Source organism: Tachysurus vachellii, chromosome 13 (assembly GCF_030014155.1).
Source record: "Tachysurus vachellii isolate PV-2020 chromosome 13, HZAU_Pvac_v1, whole genome shotgun sequence".
NCBI classification, from domain to species: domain Eukaryota; kingdom Metazoa; phylum Chordata; class Actinopteri; order Siluriformes; family Bagridae; genus Tachysurus; species Tachysurus vachellii.
Window position 1 is genome coordinate 16,342,840 of NC_083472.1, and position 18,510 is coordinate 16,361,349.

Sequence of the window (18,510 nt, forward strand, 5' to 3'; positions counted from 1 at the left end):
GTAACAAGTAGGCCTAGATTTGTAAGTAGAGGAAACATTCTCAATAAGCCTTTTGGCATCAAGATCAACTTGTTAAATTGTTTCTTATTTAATATTGCATATATTGTTGAAGAGAAACTGGATAGGCTAGATGTGTAGGTTGACAAATTGCTGAAATTTTATGAATTGCTTTCTACTGTCACAAAATCTTGTCTGTATAATATGTGTCATAGAATGCTATAAACATATTGCATAAAAAATAGAAAGAATCCAAATTCACCATATATTAACCATATCAAAATATTTTTAGTGAATAAACAAAAAGTGTTTGACTTCAGGGGGGCACGGTGGCTTAGTGGTTAGCACGTTCGCCTCACACCTCCAGGGTTGGGGGTTCGATTCCCGCCTCCGCCTTGTGTGTGTGTGTGTGTGTGTGTGTGTGGAGTTTGCATGTTCTCCCCTTGCCTCGGGGGTTTCCTCCGGGTACTCCGGTTTCCTCCCCAGGTCCAAAGACATGCATGGTAGGTTGATTGGCATCTCTGGAAAAATTGTCCGTAGTGTGTGATTGCATGAGTGAATGAGAGTGTGTGTGTGTGTGCCCTGTGATGGGTTGGCACTCCGTCCAGGGTGTATCCTGCCTTGATGCCCGATGACGCCTGAGATAGGCACTGGCTCCCCGTGACCCGAGGTAGTTCGGATAAGCGGTAGAAGATGAATGAATGAATGAATGTTTGACTTCACAAATGCAGATCCTTCAGGCTCTCCATGAAAGAACACTATCACTTGACCAGTGTGCACTCTATTTTTTTTTTAACTCAATGGGTTATGCATATTGGAACTGCTGTTGTCCAAACACTGCAGCTGGCTTACATGCATAATTAAAAGAATGTAAGTCACACATCATTAAAATTAATGATGTGTCTTTAGTCTTTGACAATGGATGGAATTTTATCAGCATGATAAGTTTTAATTTGTATTAAACTGATTTGGCCTAGTTATATACTGGGCTATAGCACATTATAATGGTCAGTTATAATACCAGCTTTTTTTACAGGTTTCACAATATAATGCTTTTAATTAGAGTGATTTTAGCTAAGTCAGTGGCTACATAACACAAAATTGCGTTCAAAACAACATACTATATCCATCTCAGGTGAAGTCTGAGACAAAAGAAACTGAGTGATTCCTCTCTGCCTTCTGCTGTTTCTGCTCAAATGTACTTATCACCTACTGCCTGCTGTTCAGACAGTCCAACATGGGCAATGGAAAAAGCTCTATGGTAAACTGTAATGTTTACCTTGTGTTTGTTGCTAGGGACAGGACTAAGTTTGTATCCCATCCCACATTCACACCTGTACCTTAATAGACTTTTGCGATGGATGACTAAGATATGCTTGATTAGAGCATCAGTGACCTAGATGTGCAGTCTCGCACCTTGTGTAACTGCCTGTTATTTTCACAATTGTAAAGGCTTAGTGTATTTTTGAAACAGTGTATATGAAATTACTGGCTGAATCACAACATTTACAGTATGGACTTAATAATGGATGCAGCATTATATTTTTCAATACAGGACAATCCAGTATTCTAATGAATGAGTGGCAACCCTAGATGTGACTGTTTAAAATTCCAACTTATTTATACTTGTTTCTGTGGTGTTGTTGTTTTTTTTGTTTTTTTTTTATTGTATCCATGTGTTTGTGTACCTGTATTGGAGAATCTGATTTTAATTTTCAGCATTTTGCTTGATGAAGCTGGACATATCAAGCTAACAGGTACATTCTGCTTTTATACTGTTTAACTGTTTTATTGATATGCATGCATATAAATACATGGCTGTATATGCATTCTGTGTTTGTATGACTAAGACTTTGTTGCTCCTGTTTCAGACTTTGGGCTCAGTAAAGAATCAGTAGACCAAGACAGGAAAGCATACTCGTTTTGTGGCACTGTGGAGTATATGGCCCCTGAGGTGGTCAACAGGAGAGGACACACACAGAGTGCAGACTGGTGGTCCCTTGGAGTTTTAATGGTATGAATTGTAGACATGGCATTTGTCTATTGACCCTAAATGTGTTTATATGAGGAATATTTATAGTACTGGATTTAGACTGTGCATTAGAACAGTTTTTGATTGTGAATGGATTAGCTGTAGTGCTATATTTTATGAGAGCAATTCACCTTAGTCTCCTTTTACTTACTTTAATAAATGTAAATTTGACATACTGGCTATTTGTTTTTGTTTGTTTGTTTGTTTATTACATAGTGGAACATTTTAGAAACAAACCTTTTCAGTTTTAACATCATTTATTGACACACTTAAAACACAATCCATGTAGCATACTGTTAGAACTTACAGAAAGGTGCCAACCTTTTATTCAACAGTTAGCTCTATTTATATATGGCCTAAGTATCTTATACAGTTTATATTCTTGTGTGCATTGTATATTTTATTTGAACCAAACCACTCAAAATCATTGTTTTGAAACCTGTTTGTTTTTTCTTATTGCTAGTTTGAAATGCTGACAGGGACATTACCATTTCAAGGGAAAGACCGGAATGAAACAATGAACATGATTCTTAAGTGAGTGGGGCAGCATCCTATTCTGAAACATGCACAATGGTCATTAGATTTCTGGAGCTTTAACATGCAAGATTTTTGAATGGACGATAAACAACCGAATTTTATGTATTTTTTTTTATCTTTTTCATTTCCAATATTCGACTGCCCAGATGAATAGGGTTAACATGACATTTTTTATTGTTCTGTCTTTTATATATATATATATATCAGAGCTAAATTGGGAATGCCACAGTTTTTAAGTTTGGAAGCACAGAGTCTTCTAAGAATGCTCTTTAAAAGAAACCCTTCAAATCGTTTAGGTATGTGGCATGTCTTTCTCTTATCATAATAAACCATGACCAAAGTTAGTAGTATTTAAAGTTAAGATAGTACTTAGTTTATTGTTTCTTGATTTTGTTGTCTTCTGTAGGAGCTGGACCAGATGGCGTAGAAGAGATTAAACGACATGCCTTTTTCTCCACCATCGACTGGAATGTGAGTGCTTTGTTGTGTTCAGTTTTTTATGCAACATGCTTCTGTGGAAAAGGACAAATCTAAAGGTCCTTCAAGTACAAGAGTAGGGTGTTTATAATGAATATTATGTTTGTGCCACTGTGGGTTACCTATGTCCTTTTACTCTGCCATGGCATTTGATTTCCACATTTATTGTATAGATCTGAGATTTTGAATATGTTGTCATACACACTTTAAGCAGATTGTAATCAGTGTGCTGTTTGTCTCAAGTTCAGGTGTGCATATTAGTGTTCCATTACCTACAGTCATGGCCAAAATTGTTGGCACCCCTGAAATTCTTCCAGAAAATGAAGTATTTCTTACAGAAAAGTATTGCAATTACACATTTTGCTATACACGTTTATTTCCTTTGTGTGTATTGAAACAACACAAAAATAAAAACAGAGGAAAAAGCAAATTTGACACAATTTCACCCAAAACTCAAAAATGGGCCAGACAGAAATTATTGGCACCCTTAACTTAATATGTGGTTGCACAACCTTTGGAAAAAATAACAAATCAGTCGCTTCCTATAACCATCAATAAGCTTCTTACACCTCTCACCAGGAATTTTGGACCACTCTTCCTTTGCAAACTGCTTCAGGTCTCTCATATTGGATGGGCGCCTTTTCCTAACAGCAATTTTAAGATCTCTCCACAGGTTTTCAATGGGATTTAGATCTGGACTCATTGCTGGCAACTTCAGAACTTTACAGCGCTTTGTTGCCATCCATTTCTGGGTTGCCAACAATTTTGGCCATGACTGTACTGAAAGGAAAAGTTATCATATTAAGACTCCTTTATAGGTGATGTGGCATGTTTTCTGGCAGTTATACAGCAATTGGTACTTGATTGACTATGAAGTGGAGGGAATGGTGCTCATGGAGAGATTCGCAAGTCTCCATTCATCCTTTATAATACAGCAGCTTGAACAAGACTGGGCTCTTGCCTGTAGTTTCACTTGGTTCAGATTTAACAGATGTGAAGGGCACAATTACAAACAAAGTTTTCCCTTCATGAATGTCAGTCTGTTCTCAAACCAGGTTGGCCTGTAAGTCTCAATGTTGACCTTTTGGGCCTCTCTCTGTGTACAGAAACTGTACCGGTGCGAACTTCAGCCTCCTTTCAAACCAGCAGCAGGAAAACCAGACGACACATTCTGCTTTGACCCAGAGTTCACAGCAAAAACCCCAAAGGGTAAGAACCCATAAAGCAGAGGTATTCAACTAAAATTGAAAGAGGTCCAGTAAGAGAAAATTTCTTGAAGCAAAGGTCCAGAAGATCATAATGTCTAACTAGTTAGTGTGATATATATTTATGTAGCCTAGTAGTTGTATCAACATCTGCAAGCAATCAATACCTGACTGTCAAATCAAATAAATTCAGTACAATTCAAAAACTTTTTGACAATATTTATTGTCACGTAACATAGAACTGAACATATGTATGACTAGACATGTATAAAGTTCTCTCATTAAATAAATAAAAGTAGGGCTGCATTTCAAAATAAGAGAAAATAAATAAAATGTGAAAATTGTGTGTTTAAATAAAGTGCTTAACTTTCCCTTTTATATCTCAGTGAGAGAACTGAGCTCTAGTTTGGCTTGCCAGGATTTTAAACCTGGGCTTGAATCTAGTCAGGGCAATTTTTATACACATGTGGAGGTGCTCATTAGTGAGCCTGGAACAATATTTAGTTTTGATTATGTTCATTTTAGAGAAAGCTGCCTCGCAGTTGTATGTAGAGCCAAACATGGTCAGGATGTATAGGGCTACTTTCCTCAGACCTGGGAAGGCTGTCTCAGGGACGCTGTCTTCAGATTTGAGTGGATATGTTTGTTCAAAACCTTTGTTTTGTCTCATAATGGCGTTTCACATTGCCACTTTTAATAAGTGCCAAGGTTTCTGAACATATGAGACACACTGGTTTAGTGCTCCCAGTGGGAAGTGTGAACAGAAATGAGTCTGTCCATTCTGGATTAAATGTTTTCGCTGTCCACTTTCCTTTTTTTTTTTTTTGGAGAACGGCATTTGTTCTATATTCTCCCTTTCTCTGTCTCACTCGTCTGTTTCTCTCCCTTTCTCCATCTCACTCGTCTGTTTCTCTCCCTTTCTCTGTCTCACTCGTCTGTTTCTCTCCCTTTCTCCGTCGCACTCGTTTGTTTCTCTCCCTTTGTTTTCTACATGTATCGCTATCTTTCTTTCATCTCATCTGTCTTGCACTGTTGAGTTGCAGTGTTTACTTCAGCAATGCACAGACTTGATTGGCTGAGTCGTATCACGTGGGATGGCTTAACTCGCATTCAGTTGGTCTGTGCGTTTCCACTACCTTTACCGTAAAGATTGCAAAAGCTGTGCCAATAAAATAGAAGCGCTTCGTCAAGTTTTAAATCATAACCTTTTGTTTTGGCCGTAGGTCCGGGTCCGTATTGGACAGCTTCTGGGTCCGGACCCGGACCGCGGTCCGCCTGTTAGTGACCTATGGCATAAAGCCTAATATTATATAACACTTGAATGAAACACATTCTTGTATGGATAATTTTATATTAGCTTTGCAGTTGCATGCAAAAGTTTGCATACCCTTACTTTGAAATGATGAAATCAGCAAGGCCTTTAGTCAAGTCAAGTCAAGAAGAAGCTTTTATTGTCATTTCAACCATATATAGCTGTTGCAGTACATAGTGAAATGAGACAACGTTTCTCCAGGATCAAGGTGCTACATAGAAACAAAGACAGGGCTAAAGACTTGTAAGTAGTCTTAGCCACATAAAGTGTAACTGTGCAACCTGGTGCAAACAGTGCAGGACAAGACAAACAAGACAGACAAGACAGTGCAGGACAAAAGACAGTGCAGGACAAAAGACAGTGCAGGACCAGACAGTGCAGGACAAGACAGTGCAGGACAATGACAGTGCAGACACAAGTTACAAGACAATACAAAAAGTACAAAAAATGCAGTACACAAAAGACAATAAATAGTAAACAGTCACAGAAACAGCGCCGACCGACCAGTGTTAATACTGTATGTGTTAATATAGTATGTGCGAAATGGCTGAGATATTGTACAGTATGTGCAAAAAACAGCAGACAAGGTGTGCAAAACAGCATGTAAACAGTTTGCTGGATTGTAAGCAGCATGTAAACAGTATGTTGTGTCAGTGTGTGTGTTTTGTGAGGGTCTATGCAGTCCATACAGATGATGTGTGTGTATGTTGTGCTCAGTACAGTACATTTCAGTTGTTGAGAAGTCTGATGGCTTGTGGGAAGAAACTGTTACACAGTCTGGTCGTGAGGGCCCGAATGCTTCGGTACCTTTTTCCAGATGGCAGGAGGGTGAAGAGTGTGTGTGAGGGGTGTGTGGGGTCATCCACAATGCTGTTGGCTTTGCGGATGCAGCGTGTGGTGTAAGTGACTGTGATAGAGGGAAGAGAGACCCCAATGATCTTCTCCGCTGTCCTCACAATCCGCTGCAGGGTCTTGCGTTCTGGGATGGTGCAGTTCCCGAACCAGACAGTGATGCAGCTGCTCAGGATGCTCTCAATGGTCCCTCTGTAGAACATGGTCAGGATGGGGGGAGGGAGATGTGCCTTCCTCAGCCTTCGTAGGAAGTAGAGACGCTGCTGGGCTTTCCTGGTGATGGCGCTGGTGTGGAGTGACCAGGTGAGGTTCTCCGCTAGATGAACACCAAGAAATTTGGTGCTCTTGACGATCTCCACAGATGATCCGTCGATGTTCAGCGGAGAGTAGTCACTCCGTGCTCTCCTGAAGTCCACAACCATCTCTTTAGTTTTATCCACATTCAGAGAAAGGTTGTTGGCTCTACACCAGGCAGTTAGTTGTTGCACCTCCTCCCTGTATGCTGACTCGTCGTTCTTGTTGATGAGACCCACCACGGTCGTGTCATCGGCGAACTTGATAATATGATTCGATCTGTGCGTTGCTGCACAGTCGTGAGTCAGCAGAGTGAACAGCAGTGGACTGAGCACGCAGCCTTGAGGAGCTCCAGTGTTCAGTGTGGTGGTGCTGGAGATGCTGTTCCCGATCCGGACTGACTGAGGTCTCCCAGTCAGGAAGTCCAGGATCCAGTTGCAGAGGGAGGTGTTTAGTCCCAGCAGGCTCAGCTTCCCAATCAGGTGCTGAGGGATGATTGTATTGAATGCTGAACTAAAGTCTATGAACAGCATTCGTACATAAGTGTCTTTATTGTCCAGGTGGGTGAGGGCTAAGTGGAGAGCTGTGGCAATGGCATCGTCTGTGGAGCGGTTTGGACGATACGCGAACTGTAGGGGGTCCAGTGAGGGTGGTAGCTGCGTCTTGATGTGCCTCATGACGAGCTTCTCGAAGCACTTCATAACTATGGGTGTGAGTGCAACGGGACGATAGTCATTGAGGCAGGACACTGTAGACTTCTTTGGGACAGGAACGATGGTGGTAGTTTTGAGGCACGTAGGAACAACGGCGCTGCTCAGGGAAATGTTGAAGATGTCCGTAAAGACATCCGCTAGCTGTTCTGCACATTCTCTGAGCACCCTGCCAGGGATGTTGTCTGGTCCAGCAGCCTTCCGTGGGTTAACTCTGCATAGAGATCTCCTCACGTCGGCCGTGGATAGACAGAGTACCTGGTCGTCGGGGGGAGGGATGGACTTCCTCTGCGTTACGTTGTTCTGTACCTCGAACCGAGCGTAGAAATCGTTCAACGCGTCTGGGAGGGAGGCGTCGCTATCACAAGCAGGTGAAGCTGTCTTGTAGTTTGTGATCGCCTGTATGCCCTGCCACATGCGCCGGGTGTCTCCGCTGTCCTGGAAGTGGCTGTGGATAGTCTGGGCGTGTGCGCACTTTGCCTCTCTGATGGCTCGGGACAGTTTGGCCCTTGCTGTTCTTAGGGCCGCCCTGTCCCCTGTTCTGAAGGCTAGGTCTCTAGTCCTCAGCAGAGCACGCACATTAGCAGTCATCCACGGCTTCTGGTTGGAGCGTGTAGTAATGGTCTTGGAGATGGTCACGTCATCAATGCACTTGCCGATGTAACTGGTCACTGATGACGCGTACTCCTCCAAGTTGACAGAGTCACCGTTGGTTGCAGCCTCCCTGAAGATATTCCAGTCAGTGCACTCAAAGCAGTCCTGAAGAGCAGAGGTGGCTCCTGCTGGCCAGGTTTTCACTTGCTTCATAACCGGTTTTGAGCGTCTGACGAGTGGTCTGTATGCTGGAATTAGCATAACAGTGATGTGGTCTGAGTAGCCGAGGTGGGGGCGGGGCTCCGCACGGTATGCGCCGGGAATGTTTGTGTAAACAAGATCCAGCGTGTAGTGAGTTGAGTTTCACAAAAGTTCCTTCATCATAAGTAACATAAAAAAAAAAACAAGAATATTTTAAATGTTGCCTTGATCGTTTTTGTTATCTTCCTGTTAATTAACATATTAAATAAAAGTTCATTAAAAACAATTGGTGACACATTTAATGATCAGTTCCTTGTTATCTTGGGATTGAGTTTGGCAAAGGAAATGATGGTTTTCCAAAAGGTTAATATTTTATTCTTTTGATTCTTGTACTGGTTGAGTTCCTCAACTGATACTTTAATATAATATGTCACATGAAACTTTGATTCTGTTTGAACTTCTCATGCATTAATGTAAGATTTGTATTGTCTTAATTCATTAGACCCTTAAATACATAATAAGCATGCAGATATCTAGAGGCACACATTTTTGTTATGCTACTAAAAACAGATCCTGGACAAGTTTTTGTTGTCTCTCAGTTTTTCCAGGGTGCCAGGCCGTTGTACAGTTACATGCACTTAACTGTTCAGCTACAATATTTTTATAACAGAAACTGCAAACGTATGCAAACTGTTCCAAATTGTTGTAAATATTCAAAATATTTGCAGATTGTGCAGTCACTTGATCTATAGGTGTCATCAATCTAGGCCATTAATTACTCCACTAGCTCCAAGTATTTTCTAAAATATCAAATACTTTACATTCTGTGTTGTACATACAACATGTATGTTTTATGTCTCATCACTTTCACAGACTCTCCAGGCATTCCCCCCAGTGCAAATGCACACCAGCTATTCAAAGGCTTCAGCTTTGTTGCACCGGTCTCTCTGGAGGAAAGCAAAAGCTCCCCTCTTGTTAACATCCTTCCCATTGTTCAGGTAACCATGGATGCACATAAATATTCACCAGCTTGTATTGCTGTTACAGGTGAAACTTTGATTAGGAACCATATATTCCATCTCTATGCAGCTTGGCGCATTTACGCTCATACATCGCTCTCTCTCAAAATAAGTATTGAACACGTCACCATTTTTCTTAGTGAATGTTTTATATATACAGTATACACATACGTGTATATGACATCATCAGTGTAATACCTTGCATTGAATAGGTTGATGTCTTGAATTTACATGATAAAAGGCAAGGCTCAGTAACCTGAATCCCTAAGTTGTCTTCCAAAGCAAACTTCAGATGGAGGGAGAAGTCTGTTCTATCTCTAAAAGTAAAAGTACTTTGAAAAATTATTTGCCTTGCCATTCCTTAAAACCTTTATCTGTAACTTGATTACATTTTTAATTTGGTACCATATTTTGATATAGTTATGAAGGGTTAAATTATTTTTAGAAACCTCTTTATTAGGCCGGGGGGAAGCAAAGCAAAAAGAGAAGAGTGAAAGGCACTTTGTTCAGTCACTCACCAAGTGGGAGTGTCTGCTTGAATAATGCCTGGGAAAGAATCCCACCAGTAGGTGAAAACTCTGCAGGTCACTGCCACGTAGAAGGCAAACCCAGACCTCCCAAATGCTTAGGTTTATGTACACGAGTCTTGGATATACAAATAATTTTAAAAAAAAAGTGTGAAGTCAAGAGTTTTAAAAAATGATTTAGGTAGAAAAATAGGTACATTTTAAAAAAGATATAGGAGTCTCAGGAGGCTCACAATTTTAATTGCATTGATGGTTGATGCAATCACAGTCATCTATACAGGGAGTGATCTCCATACATGAGAGAAGAAGTACTCCCTTTCTGTAGGGTGACGTAGCCTCCAGACATCAACAATATTCATTGACTTGGTAAGATGTTTAGTGACTGACATTGAATTAAGGAAAGAATCTGCTAATAGGAAATATGTCCAAAACTTGATCCAGTATGCACTTAAAGTCACTAAGGTAAAATACCTTAGGAAAAAAAGCAGTATTGCCATAACTAGGGACAGAGAGACTTAAAAATGTAAAAGCTTTCTTGAGCCTTCTCAACAGAGTCAAAAATATATTTAGATAACTTATGAGTCTTTAGATGATTTATGATGACTTGAGCCTTTTCCTGAAGGCCTGGTCCTGCCTCAGAAACTCAAAGGTAATGTTGGGAAAGATGAGAATGTGCACTCTGATGTACATCAAGGGTGAAGACAGCTGTTCTCTTTATCAGGAGAGTAATGCAATTCGGCCACCATCGTCCAAGGGCAGGATCATGCATGGTGTATATGGTGCATATGGTGTGCTCAGTCAATCTTAGGGGTGTTGAAAATTTACTTGCTCCAAGGATTTGCACAAAGATGTCAGACACAAACTGAATTGGGCCCCTCCTCTATTTTTTGGGGAAGACCAATAATCATAATTTTTTTTACCTAACTTAGTCTTATAAAACAGTGACGACTATGAGCCTCAAGTTCAGAAATGTGGTCCTCAAAATCTGCGCAAGCCTTCCTGAATTCCAGAACTCGCAAAGTGACTTCCAACAGTGTGGTGAACCCCTGAGACAGTGTAGATTCCAAATAATCAGAATTTTCATTCAAGGAGCCGTTTATTGATTTGATAGCCTCCATAATGTTTGCAGGGTTAACAGATTTCGTGGGAGTTGCAGCAAGCTGAGCATCCATCGTCCAGCTGACAAATGCCTTGTTCACCTGCATCCTCTACTGATTTGTCACCTTTCTTTGATTTGGGCTTCATCATGCCAACTGTGATCATAACAGATCATGATGATGAGTAAAATTTAACAATAAAATTATTTTTCAAAATAAAGAATAATCAAGGGAAATGAAGCACCAAAAAAATACTGTCTACTCCATGGTGCTCACTAGCGCCCCCACCTACTAAAATGTATTTAATACTTTGGACAAAAGCCTTTATTGGAATTGGCAGCTTCCAGTGCCTCCTGCATGAAGAAACTAGTCGCATAGATTACTCAGGTGTGATTTTTGTTCATTCTTCCACACAGTCTTCAAATCTTGAAGGTTCCCTGGGCCTCTTGTATGAACACTGATCTTTAGTTCTTTCCATAAATTTTCTATTGGATTATATTGGAAGTCAGGTGATTGGCTGGGCAGCTTTATTTTCTTTCCCTGAAACCAATTGATTTTTCTTGGCTGTGTTTGGGATCATTGCCTTGCTGAAATGTCCACCCTCGTTTCATGGCCATAGCAGTAAAGTGCATTACTGCAACTTTTTTTTTTTTTTTTGAAGCTCTCTACAAGTTTTTTAAATAAAAAAGATGGAGCAAAATAAACTCTGTAGCTATGAAAAAATGAACAGAATAATTAGTTTTTTCTTTCCTGGTGGCATGAGCATATTCCAAGATGACACGAAAGAGTGGTTCAGAGACCATGAGAAATAATTTTCCCACATGGATTGGTCACCACAAAGTCCAGACCTTAACCCCATTGAGAATCTTTAAAGCAAATCAAAGCAAAAAGTAAGTCCAATGAAATATTAGAATGCAACCTTTTTTAATACAATATATATTTTTTCTATGTATATTTATTATTTTTTTTTATTATACCTTTTATTTAACCAGGGATAAAATCACATTGAGATAAATATCTCATTTACAAGTGAGCCCTGGCCAAGGTAGCAGCACACAATAGACAACATAAAAAACAAATTAAATACATAGAACAATAATCACAACACACACATTTATAAAACAAGATTAAGAACAAGTGCAGACAGTTTGGAATGTTCGGTTGAGATACAGCTTAAACTCATTCATTGAGATAAGTACACTCAATTTCAATGATCTTTGAATCTCATTCCAAGCAGTTGATGCACTATAAGAAAAAGCAGTTTTTCCAAACTCTGTCTTCATTAAGGGAACATTTTAAAAGAATACATCTACTTGAACACAGATTATGCCCTTGACTACTGACAGTTAGTAGACTATTCATGTAAAGAGGAAGCTGGCCAACTATGGCCTTGTACACTAATATAAGCCAATGCTTGTATCTTCTTAAGTAAAGCGAAGGCCAACCTACCATTTCATACAGTGCACAGTGATGAGTGTAATGAGTGTATAATAATATGTTGATCCTCTATCATTGATGTATATAATTTCACAGTGAAAATTATAGAACATTTTATAGGTGGTCAGGGATTAAGCCCCAGCACCACCAATCTGCCACTATTTGCCCCTTAACCCCTGATGCTGTATCATGGCTGATCCTGTGCCATTTCCAAAGCTGGGCTGTAATGTATATGTGACAAAAATAACACACAACACTTTTCTTTTATTCTTCAATGCTCAAAATTTTAAGGAATATTTGTTGTGTGTATACTACCGATCTACTACCAAATGACCAAGGCACTTAAACAAAAACACTTGGAAAACACAGTGATCAGTAACCATTGTAAAACAAAAGAAGTTTACAACGAAATTTTTGCAGGCTTCAGCTGTATAAAATTAGTAGGATATGTAGAAGCCCTTTCTTTGAATGGTTTCAGCACATCTGCAGCCACAGGACATCAATAGTTTCCTACACTTCTCCGTGTGATCTTGGTCCACTCTTCTTGGTCCACTAGTCTTTTACCCAATTCGCTAACTTTAGTGGGTTTCTTAGCAATAATTTTGTTGCCAAGGACAGATTTGTTTTTTAATGTTATGGCTGAATGATGTAAATTTAAAAGTTTATGTTAAAAAGTTAAATCTTTAAAATCTAGTTACAAATTCTCAAGCTGATAATGATAATGTACATGCTTGGTTATGTTTGTCACGTATTAAGAAGCAACAGTAGTTTCAGTGTTACCTTTCAGACATGAATTCATATAAATAATGCAATGCCATAGAACTGGTCAGAAGCCTGATGCCTCCACAATCTGGGATTCCTATTTATTTTGCCAAACTTTATTGTGGCATTTGCAGTTAAAAATAAACAAGTAAATAAATAATTACCAGTTATTTATGGGCTACACAATATGTTCATTACAGCATTTATATAAATTTTACCAGATTAAGTGTTAGATCAAAATCTTTTGCAGTTAATGATCATCTTATTGCTCTGTCTTGTCTCTGACAGCCACCAGATCCTTGAACAGTTCAGATTTGATAATTGAGATGAAGTGCAAACCTGAGCCTGGTTCTTCGTCACAGCTAGCAAACACTTTATCATACCTGATCATATATTTTGAATGTAATAATAACATTTAAGAATAATAGTAAATGAAAGGGGCTGAGACTGCAAATAAGTATGTCAAGCATTTGCAATTTTTATAAAGTGCAGATGCACATGAGATGCAAATTTGATATTATTCTAAGGGACAATGATGGTAAATAGAAGTTCCTGTCTGTGTTTTGATTTAGATGCATAGCAGCGCAGCACAGTTCTCGGATGTGTACGAGTTGAAAGAGGACATCGGTGTGGGCTCATACTCCATATGCAAGCGTTGCATCCACAGGGTTACAGCCATGGAATTTGCAGTGAAGGTTGGACATGTGGGCTGCAAAACAACCTTGTAATAGGTTGAGGATTTGTTTGTTATTACCAGCAGGGGGCAGTAAAATGCTATGTGATCACTCGTAACTCACTTGTAAGTCACTCGTAACTCACTCACTCGTGAGTTCTCGTAAGCAAAAAGTTCATTGGTTGAAAACGAATGCAATAGATCATAGTTTCCTGTAAGGCATTTTGTTTCATTTCATCTTGGTTATTTATTTGAGGGTATATTTTTGTTCAAACAGATAGATGCATGGCTTTGCCTGACAGGAAATAACTGCTTGAGGATGTTGCCAAAATATCCAGGCACTGCTTAATACAGAAGCAAATGGGGTGGAGTCATACTTGATCAAGTGCCTTCCGAAGAGAATTGAATCAGACCTACCTTTACCATCTATCTATCTATCTATCTATCTATCTATCTATCTATCTATCTATCTATCTATCTTTTATTTAAAAAAATGTCTATTCAACTTGTAAGAATAAATGCAGTACATATTTTAATTGTGATGCTAAGACTGCTGGTACCTTTCATTCTCCTTACTTTTCATTTTTTGCTTTATTATAGATTATTGACAAAAGTAAACGAGATCCGTCAGAGGAGATTGAAATTCTTATGCGTTATGGCCAGCACCCAAATATCATCACACTGAAGGATGTAAGTCTCAATTTATCTTCTTGTTTCCAGACCTGTGTATTCTGTCTATGTATGACTTGCTTAGTATGTTTGCTTGTGTGTCTGAGCATCAGGTCTATGATGAGGGGCGATTTGTGTATCTGGTAACTGAGCTAATGAAGGGAGGAGAACTGTTGGATAAGATTCTCAGGCAGAAGTTCTTCTCAGAGCGAGAAGCGAGTGCTGTGCTCTACACTATCACCAAAACGGTGGACTATTTGCACTGCCAAGGGGTAAGGCATAAACAGTTACCAATAATGCATATACCCTAATCTGGCTTTCCTTGCAAATTATTTGCATGTATTTTTGCAAATTTGTCTTACTTAATTGTTATAGATCTTCAAATAAAGTGTAATATTTAATACTGCATACACTTGGATATAAATATTGTTTCTTATTTGCAACATCATGATTTATAGTATATAAAATTGAACATAGCAACAATTTTAGATTAGGCAGCCTTCTTTCTTTCTTTCTTTCTTTCTTTCTTTCTTGTACAAAGGTGGTTCATAGGGACCTAAAGCCAAGCAACATTCTTTACATGGATGATTCTGGGAACCCCGACTCTATCCGAATCTGCGACTTCGGTTTTGCTAAGCAGTTGAGGGGAGATAATGGCCTTCTGCTCACACCCTGTTACACTGCTAACTTTGTAGCACCTGAGGTGAGAGAGATCCCTAATATAATGTATGTGTAATGATTGGTAGTGTAACAGATCTGTTAGATCTCTAATTGCATAATGAGTATTGCCTGCTTGTGAGTGTTAAAATACATGTTGTGTTGCCAGTGGCACATGGAGGCTCATAAAACTGTGTAGCTATATTTATTAACCTTCCCTGAAGTTTTTAACATATTACATCTTTTTGCAACCTCACAGAAAAATGATCAGTTATCAGATACAGTGTTAATAAAATATTTGTCTCTGGCATCGTTTTCTGTCTGCATTTAACCACAACGTGACTGTGATAGCAGTGCTATATGATTGCTTTGTCCTGCATTTTCACGTTTTTGTGTTTGATGTTATTTATGATTGAGAAAACATCACTTGTCATCCATGAATACTAATTAAAATACAATGTGTTGTGTGTAGTATAGCAGACTAATGGATTATAGAAAGGTCACACCACTTTAAAACATATTACATTAAAACATGCATACCAAATGAATGCTTTTTCTTTGAAAAAATCAATATGAAAGTAAGTGTAGTCCTGATTTATCCCTGGTACCTGGGTTGATTTTCAAATCAGACTCTTGGATATGCTATGCCTTTGAATAAACATTATATAAACATTTTTGTTTGTGTGTGTTTGTGATTGTAGGTCTTGATGCGTCAGGGTTATGATGCAGCTTGTGACATCTGGAGTCTGGGGGTCCTTCTATATACTATGTTAGCTGGGTGAGTGAATAATACGCTCCTGCTATCTACACTAGGAATCCAGTGTTCTCTTCATGTCATTTTATGGTGGTAATCACTCAGTTATGAGACAAAAGTTAAAAGTAAAATATACCATTAGAACTGCAGGATACATGTACTATAACATACTATAATAATGAGTTTAGTTAATACAACTACTCAGTTCATAAATCTGGCACTAATACAAATAGGAAACAGTATATATTAGCTTCTCTTAATCTCTCTTGGCTTGGTTTTGTGTAGGTACACTCCCTTTGCTAATGGCCCCAATGACACTCCAGAGGAAATTCTATTGCGTATTGGTAGTGGCAAGTTCTCACTTAGTGGAGGAAACTGGGACACAGTATCTGACTCCTCTAAGGTATATCAATAATCTTTCTCTCACTAATAAATACCCTTGGACATAGAGTTTGATTATTTATTAGAAAGTATAGGTAATATTTAAGCCATGTTAATGTCTTCTGTTTTTGTTTGAATTTAGTGTAATTTGTGTACTTGGAGAACTACTTATACCCAAGCTGCCTTTGTAACCTTTTTTGTGAAAAAAAAATCAGTCTTCAGTGTTCATATAAGGGTTTTACTTTTATTTTTAGGTAATTTAGTGATACAAGGTGACAATAGTGATGCTTAAACATTAGTGTCCCTTGTCTTTCACCTCCAGGATCTTTTGTCTCACATGCTTCATGTGGACCCTCATCAGCGGTATACGGCTGAGCAGGTACTGAAACACTCATGGATTTCCTGCCGGGACCAGCTGCCCCATTTCCAACTCACCCGACACGATGCACCTCATCTGGTTAAGGTAAAACAGATATTTTTATGGATGAGCTTATAGCGTAAAGTACTGGTGTCCCATTTAGGATGTGCCCTGGGATGAGCAGACCAGGGTAAAACAGTTAAGATAAATAAAGAATGAGTGATTGTCTTCCTCTCAGCTATTTGCAATATAAACATAAATTATTTTTGTAGACAAGAAACCCTACTTACATGTATGTATCTGTGTAAAGGTAAATATTTGATTATTTCAATATCAGAAACATCACTATGTATTCCTTTTTAAATTATTTTCTACATTTATTAGAAAAATGTAGTCACACAGTCTTGTGGTGTTTGAGGAATATTATCAGACTTTGTTAGAATTTAAAACTTTATCTTTTAGGGAGCAATGGCAGCCACATACTCAGCATTGAATCACAAGACATGCCAGCCAGTCCTAGAACCTGTGGCAGCTTCCAGCTTGGCCCAGCGCAGAAGCATGAAGAAGTTAACTTCCACTGACATGTTGTGAACAGGCGTATCTTCACTGTGGTTTCTCCTTACCATTTTGTATTTGTTTGCTCTTGTGCCCACTGTTTGGCATTTTTCTTCAGCTCCTGCACATTGTAATTGGACATAATTGTCTAATTGGACACTTTTACTTCAGGGAGGCTGTTTAGCATTTACAGACTGAGAGACTGCACTGAACATGGCTGAAATTTAATTCAAAAATGCTGCAGGGCTGGGCATTTTTTCCCTTTTTTTTGTCGTATGCATTTTCTATAATTTTTCTTTGTCTTTTCCTCAATCATTCTTTCTTTTTTCTTCCTCTTCCCTGCTAAATGGAAAAATAGCACCAGCTCTTATTCTCATTCACTGTGACTGGCTGACCTAAAGCTGCTTTAAGTAAACTGTGCTCTGCCTTCTTTTCTGCCTCCAATTTGAAACTTCTCTGTTCATCCACCACTCCTCTTCCTCCTGTGTTGATCTGCCTACTCCTGTCTCTTTACAATTTATTATATAGGAGGGAAGGTGCGTTTTGGAAGTTTCCAGTCTTTTAAAGCCATTTAGCTTGTAGCTGGAAAGAGCAGTGTATCTGAACCACTTAATGTTACCTCAAGTTAAGTTGATGAGCTGAAAGTATGGACATCTTTATGCTTTCAATGATTGTATATAGAATTTAGCGCCAGAGAGATTGTCAAACACAATGACCTGATCCCATTATATAAATTATATTTAAGCACATTTGCACTGAAGCTTGTCAGGTTGTTGCTTTTGCTTTTTTTTTTTGTCCATACCCCACCTTTATCCTTTTTTAATTTTCTATTTGTGTTAAAGAAAAAAAATAAGCTAAAGATGAAATAATAGAAACTGTAAAAAGGTCATTGAATGTGGACCAGAATTCATAGTGTTGGATCCAGTGTTAGAGTGAACCAAGGACTTACACCCCCCCCCCCCCCCCACACACACACACACACACACACACACACACACAAGCACATATAATCTGATATATATATATATATATATATATATATATATATATATATATATATATATATATATATATATATATATGTGTGTGTGTGTGTGTGTATATATATATATATATATATATATATATATATATATATATATATATATATATATATATATATATATTCATAATTATCTCTTCAAAAAAAGACATTGTGCAAATTGTATCATATTGTATTTATTTCATTTCATTTTTAAGATTCTATTTTTCTTTCTGGTTCTGTATATATTAGCATTAAAGCAAAAACAAAACATGCAATCTTGCTTTTAGAGGTCATTTTTCTTGAGTCTTGAGTAGTACTGATGATTAATGTGTAATTGTGCCAAGAATAATAGACGATATTCAAATATCAAGCAATAATGTACATAT

The 18,510-nt window shown here is 38.5% G+C and overlaps 1 protein-coding gene across 2 annotated transcripts in view; it reads left to right on the forward strand.

Moving 5' to 3' along the window:
• Positions 1–18,085, forward strand: part of rps6kal (ribosomal protein S6 kinase a, like) — a 37,219-nt gene extending 19,134 nt beyond the window's left edge. For both annotated transcript variants that reach the window (XM_060886035.1, XM_060886036.1), the window contains 15 exons: positions 1,717–1,754; positions 1,869–2,011; positions 2,493–2,563; positions 2,774–2,862; positions 2,973–3,037; positions 4,150–4,252; positions 9,085–9,209; positions 13,626–13,748; positions 14,327–14,416; positions 14,509–14,667; positions 14,937–15,098; positions 15,754–15,830; positions 16,092–16,209; positions 16,510–16,650; positions 17,008–18,085. In XM_060886035.1, coding sequence (XP_060742018.1) covers positions 1,717–1,754; positions 1,869–2,011; positions 2,493–2,563; positions 2,774–2,862; positions 2,973–3,037; positions 4,150–4,252; positions 9,085–9,209; positions 13,626–13,748; positions 14,327–14,416; positions 14,509–14,667; positions 14,937–15,098; positions 15,754–15,830; positions 16,092–16,209; positions 16,510–16,650; positions 17,008–17,136 — 1,633 coding nt within the window. In that variant the 3' untranslated portion in view covers positions 17,137–18,085. The remainder of the gene's footprint in view (positions 1–1,716; positions 1,755–1,868; positions 2,012–2,492; positions 2,564–2,773; positions 2,863–2,972; positions 3,038–4,149; positions 4,253–9,084; positions 9,210–13,625; positions 13,749–14,326; positions 14,417–14,508; positions 14,668–14,936; positions 15,099–15,753; positions 15,831–16,091; positions 16,210–16,509; positions 16,651–17,007) is intronic.
• The last annotated feature ends 425 nt before the right edge of the window (positions 18,086–18,510 follow it).